Below are 5,880 nucleotides of genomic sequence, written 5' to 3'. Positions count from 1 at the left end.
GGGTCAAAGGTTATATTTTGAGGATGTAGTTCCCCAAGTGAATCTTCTCTATAAATTACCGAGTTTCGGGGTTGTGATCCAGGTGGGTCTTCCCTGAAGTCACTCTACAGACATGAAATTGGGCCCTTTTGCTGGATCCAAACAGTGGGCTTGCCCATTTTCACTGGACTAAAGGTAATCAGATTATGTTCAAAAGTTGGCATCAAGGGTTGGATTGTTAATACCAGCCGCCTTGTTTTTCCTTCTACTGGGTCAAGTTCCCGGCACCCAATTTGGATTTGATCTCCCTTCTGTGCCACTAGGTATGTCCGCTTATCCCATTCCTCTTTTGGGTATGGCTGATTGTTACGTAAGGCATAAACCTCGAAATAGGGCCCCTTCATCCCTGACTCCGGGTGAATACACTGGTGTGCATTGGACCATGGGTCTATTGGGGCAGAGTTTCGAGGAAAAACTACATTCTGCCCGAATTGTATGGATGTTAGAAAAATAACTATCATAAGTATGGTTTCCCCCATTGATCTTCCTACCATTTGTATTTAATGTCAGTTTGTGCTGGATTCTCTCGTGATCCCGAGGGGTCAGCTGATTCAGAAGGCTCCACATCCAAGGCAGGTCTTATCCATTTAGCTGGGATCCAAAGAGAACTTGGCTGGCATTCATATGGAACCCCAAGGGTCTGATGATCAGGATAGTAGGGGTCTGGAGTGGAATCCGGGTCACGGTGTCTACTCCTCTTGTTTACTCCCCGGTGCTTTCTTGACCCGTGAGTAATGGATCCACGTAGGTCGCTCCTTGATTCGAACCGCGGTGAAGGTGGTCAGCAGTACTTGGAAAGGTCCCTCCCACTTTTCTTGTAGGGGTTTTCCTAAAAGATTCTTAACATACACCCAATCACCGGGATTAAAAGGATGCAACTTACAGTTAGGTTGTTTAGGTTGGTGATCAATCACCACCGCAGCATTCTTGTCAAATTGCTTCCCTACCATAATCACATAGTCATAAATATACTGATTACCTATTTGATCTACAGCGTCCCCATTTACAGTTTGCATAGCATAAGGTCTGCCGTACAGAATTTCAAATGGGCTTAGCCTTTCTTTCGATCTTGGCTTGACCCTCAGTCTAAGCAGAGCAATAGGCAAAGCTTGATACCAATGCAAATTAGTCTCCTGGCATATTTTGGCAATCTGCTGCTTAATAAGATGGTTCATCTTTTCCACCTGGCCGCTGGCCTGTGGGCGATAGGGCGTGTGTAATTGCCATTTGATTTGTAGTGCTTTGCTTATTGTCCTTACCACTTTTGCACAGAAATGTGTACCCCTATCCGAAGAAATGCTCTTCGGTACCCCAAACCGTAGAATGATTTCATTCAACAGTACTTTGGTCACTTCTCTTTCCTTATTTGTTCTGCAAGGGAATGCTTCAGGCCACCCAGAAAATGTATCAGTTAATACTAGCAAATATCGGAACCCTCCTTTTCTTGGGAGCTCAGAAAAATCAATTTGCCACACTTCACCTGGGAATTTACCTCGATTTATGGCCCCTGGATGTATCTTAGTTCCTGTATTCGGGTTGTTCTTCAGGCACCTCTCACACTGGGATGTGACATGTTTTACAGTGGTGAACAATTTTGGTCCTGCTATCCGAGCCTGCAAATACTGGTATAGCGGGTCCAAACTCCAATGGGCTTTCTCGTGTTCTGCTTTCACAAACTGCCACATCGTATTCCCTGGTATTATTAACTGTCCCGTTTCCAATTGACCCCAACCATTCTCTAACATTTTACCTTTATTTCTCTGAATCCACCTGTGATCTGACTCCTGATATTCTGGCCGAAAATTTGTGTCTAACTCACCTGGTACTAGAGCTGCTACTTTTATTTCTTCAGTTCTTGCAGCAGCTGATTTAGCCTCTGCGTCTGCTTTTCTATTCCCTATCTCCGGGATAGTGTCCCCCTTTAAATGTCCCTTACAATGCATTATGGCCACCTGTGCTGGGAGCTGGACTGCTTCCAGCAGTCGCAGGACCTCTTTTGCGTGTTTGACTGTTTTTCCTTGAGCAGTTAACAGTCCCCTTTCTTTCCAGATGGCCCCATGAGCATGTACGACGGAAAAGGCATACTTAGAGTCTGTCCATATGTTGATCCGCATGTTCTCCGCCAATTCCAGGGCTCGAATCAGAGCTATCAGTTCTGCCTTCTGGGCTGAAGTCCCTGCGGGTAAAGGGTTCGACTCAATTACCTCTTCTGCGGTGGTAATTGCATAGCCGGCCATTCTCACTCCCTGCCTCACGAAGCTGCTTCCATCCGTGAACCAGTCGTCCGCATCTTCGAATGGTTCTTCTTTGAGGTCCGGGCGGCTGGAGTAGACGGCCTCAATTGTTTCCAGGCAGTCGTGCTCGATCGGCTCTGCTGGGGCTCTCCCTTCTAGGAATAAAGCTGGGTTCACAATGTTAGTGACCTGAATAGTCACGTCATCTGACTCAGCCAAAATGGCCTGGTATTTTAAAAATCTGGAAGGTGACAGCCAGTGGTTACCTTTCTGCTCCAACACAGCTGAGACGGTGTGAGACACCAGCACCGTTACCTTTTGGCCGAGCGTGAGTTTCCTGGCCTCTTCGATATTAATGATTACTGCGGCCACCGCTCTCAGGCAGCCAGGCCATCCCTTGCTTACTTCATCCAACTGTTTGGAGAAGTAGGCCACAGCTCTCTTACGTGGTCCTAACTGCTGTGCCAGGACTCCTAGGGCCATCCCCTGTCGCTCGTGGGAGAACAGCCAGAATGGTTTTGATACATCTGGGAGACCTAAAGCTGGTGCTCTCATTAGCTCCTGTTTCAGCTTTTTGAAGGCCCCCTCTGCTTCGGGAGTCCAAACTAGGACACTCTTGGTCTCCTTCAACAAATCATACAGCGGTTTAGCGAGCATCCCGTACTGGTAGATCCATAGCCGACACCAACCTGTCATCCCCAGGAAGGCACGCAGTTCTCTCACCGTCTCTGGTTTAGGCATCTGGCAGATGGCCTCTTTTCTGGCTGCTCCCAGGGATCGCTGTCCTCTGGAGACTTCGTATCCCAGGTACACCACTTCTTTTTGCACCAGCTGCGCTTTCTGTTGGGAGACTCGATATCCACTTAAACCCAGAAAGTTTAACAGGGAAATAGTCCATGCAATGCACTCTTCTTCTGTCACTGTTGCTATTAAGAGGTCGTCTACGTACTGTAGGAGAGTGCCATCTCCCAGCGGCCTTTCCCACTGCTCTAACTCTTTGGCTAACTGATTCCCGAAAATCGTGGGGGAGTTACACCATCCTTGGGGCAATACTGTCCACGTAAGTTGGGTCTTTCTTCCTCTATCCACAAATTCCCACTCAAAGGCAAAAATCTTTTGACTCTCAGGAGCTAAAGGAAGGCAGAAGAATGCGTCTTTCAAATCCAATACGGTGAACCATGTCAAACTATCTTTCAGTTTAGTTAAAAGCGTGTATGGGTTAGCAACTACCGGATATAATGTCTTGGTTATCTCATTTACTGCTCTCAAGTCTTGAACTAATCTATAAGTTCCGTTAGGTTTCTTTACTGGCAGAATTGGGGTGTTAAAATCTGATTCACATTCTATCAATAATCCTAATTCTAAAAACCTTTTAATTATGGGCTCGATTCCCTTTCTATCCTCTAACCTCAGTGGGTATTGTTTCCTAACCACCGGCCTTGCTCCAGGTATAAGTTCAATAATGATAGGTGTTGCTTGTTTTGATTTCCCAGGTGTATCAGTAGCCCATACTAGTGGGTATACTTCACTTAGGATTCGCCTGATGTTGTGATTCTCAGGCTTGGGTTCCACACAGCTGATTGTCAGGCTTAGAGCTGTGATCAGCTGTTCCTCATTTACTTGGAATTCCAATTTGTCTTTGTTAAACTTTATTATGGCTCTCAAATTCTCCAATAGGTCTCTCCCCAATAAGGGCTTTGGCGAATTTGATAAATACAGGAACTGATGAATTCCCATTTGTTTCCCAATTTTGTATTTGATGGGTTTCAAAAAGTAAGCTTTTTCTGGTTGGCCTGTTGCTCCCACAACTTGCACAAATTCATCACTTTTAGGTACCAATTCCTGATTTAGAACCGAAAAGGTTGCTCCCGTATCAATCAAAAAGTCCAATTCCTTTTCACCTTCCCCTAGCTCCATTTTAACCAGTGGGTCTGCTAGGGAACGGCCCACCGGTCCCCCTCAGTCTTTATCCTGTTGTGTGGCCATAGTAGTGCCCAATAGTCTCTCCCTTAACTGGGGGCATTCCTGCTTCCAGTGTCCCATTTTCAGGCAGTACGCACACTGGTTTGGCCCCACTCTAGTTGGATGGGGTTGGAGTCTCCCCCCCCCTCTTGCCGGATTGCCTCTACCTCTTCCCCTGGTTCCAGGTCCCGAGTAACCTGTATTCTGAGCTGCCACGGCTACAGCCACCACTCGAGCTATCCTCCTGTCCTCCTTTTTCTTCTCCTCAATTTCCCTATTATTATACACCTTCCATGCCTCATTTAGCAGTGTCTCCAGGTTTTTATTTGCTGGATGCTCAAGCTTTTGCAATTTCTTCCTGATGTCTGGATTACTTTGTCCCATCATTAATCCTAACAGGTGTTGTTTCCCTTCTTCCGTCGCTGGGTCCAGGGGTGTGTATTGTCTCATGGCTGCCCTAAGTCTATCCAAGAACTCTGATGGGGTCTCATCCTTTCCCTGCCTGATGTCATATAGCATTGACCAATTGATAGCCTTGGGGATCGCGTTACGCAAGCCCATTGCTATCAGTTTTCTATACTGCACTAACCGCTGATAGTGGTCTGCATTGCCCGGGTCCCATTCTGGTTTGCTGCTGGGAAAATTATCTTCTAGTCTCCCCGATAATAGTTGAGCATGTCGCTTTCCTGCTTCCAATACGAGTTCCCTTTCTGTATCTGTCAGCTCTGACAACATCACCTCTATATCCTCCCAATCAATATCCAAATTCTTTACCATTAATTCAAACCTCTTTGCTACTCCCTCCGGATTCCTTCTAAAATTCTTTGCCTCATCCCTCCAATTATTTAAGTCATTGGTCGAGAACGGCACCTTTACTCTTGTCCTTTCCCCTACCATTGGCACAACTTGTCGGAGGGGAGCTATCGTGTGGTTCCCCCCCTCTCTTTGCTTTGCTTCCTCCCGTGCCACAGATCTGGTATAATACGAGTGGCTGATCCCTTCCCCGGGATCTTCTTCCTGTACCTCGGTGCCTTCTCGATTCTTTCTCTTCTCTTTTCTTTTTCCCCCTTCCTGCTCTTCAGTCTCCTCTCCTATCTCTATTACACAATCCACCCGATTCTCGTTCTGCGTCTGTTGCCTCCTTTGTATCTGCCGGCTCTTATCCTGTCCCGGGCTGCTGTCCCTCTCATCTTCTACTCCGCTTACACTTCTCTTATCCTCTATCTGAATTACTATGTTCAGTCTCTGTGAGTTGCTCCCTGCCTCGCTCTCGCATGTCTCATTACTGTTCTCTTCACCGTATCTCAATTTGGGGACATCACCTCCCGATGAGTTGCTTTCGTCCCCAGTCTTTGGTGTGCTGGTTTCCATTTTACGAGCACCTCCATTCCTGGGTGTGCTACCGTCCCCATACAAGCTTAGTTCGGGGGGGCTACGCGTCTCCCCTCGGCTCTCTGCTCCCGGCGGACTGCCTTCCTCTCTCTCAATCTCTAATCTAGGTGGGCTTCCAGCATCTCTGTAGCTTCCCGACCCCTGCGGACTATCCAATCCCTGTGGGTTGCCTTCTCCCCTGTTATCTTCCGACCTTAACGGGCTAGCCTTCCCCCAACTCTTGTCTAACTTATCAGGGCTGCACTCAAACTTA

General features: G+C 47.2%; 1 protein-coding gene across 1 annotated transcript; it reads right to left on the bottom strand.

The window, feature by feature from the left end:
* Window positions 1-728: 728 nt before the first annotated feature.
* On the bottom strand, window positions 729-5,606 carry LOC136565807 (uncharacterized). Its single transcript, XM_066564615.1, has 3 exons — window positions 5,130-5,606; window positions 1,458-4,115; window positions 729-878 (listed from the first exon to the last, which is right to left on the bottom strand). The coding sequence occupies exons 1-3, from the start codon at window positions 5,604-5,606 to the stop codon at window positions 729-731; spliced, it is 3,285 nt and encodes a 1,094-aa protein (XP_066420712.1).
* Between the last annotated feature and the right edge of the window lie 274 nt (window positions 5,607-5,880).

The sequence above is a fragment of the Molothrus aeneus genome, chromosome 23 (genome assembly GCF_037042795.1).
Source record: "Molothrus aeneus isolate 106 chromosome 23, BPBGC_Maene_1.0, whole genome shotgun sequence".
In the NCBI taxonomy this organism is placed as follows: Eukaryota; Metazoa; Chordata; class Aves; order Passeriformes; family Icteridae; genus Molothrus; species Molothrus aeneus.
Note: the sequence above shows the minus strand (reverse complement) of the source record. Positions and strands in the feature narration are given on the sequence as shown.

Coding starts and splice junctions, on each gene's coding strand:
- LOC136565807 (XM_066564615.1), bottom strand. CDS start 5,606: ATGGAAACCAGCACACCAAAGACTGGGGACGAAAGCAACTCATCGGGA. Junction 4,116..5,129: donor TCCGACAAGTTGTGCCAATG/GTAGGGGAAAGG, acceptor GTTCTAAATCAG/GAATTGGTACCTAAAAGTGA. Junction 879..1,457: donor GAGGGTTCCGATATTTGCTA/GTATTAACTGAT, acceptor GTGTATGTTAAG/AATCTTTTAGGAAAACCCCT.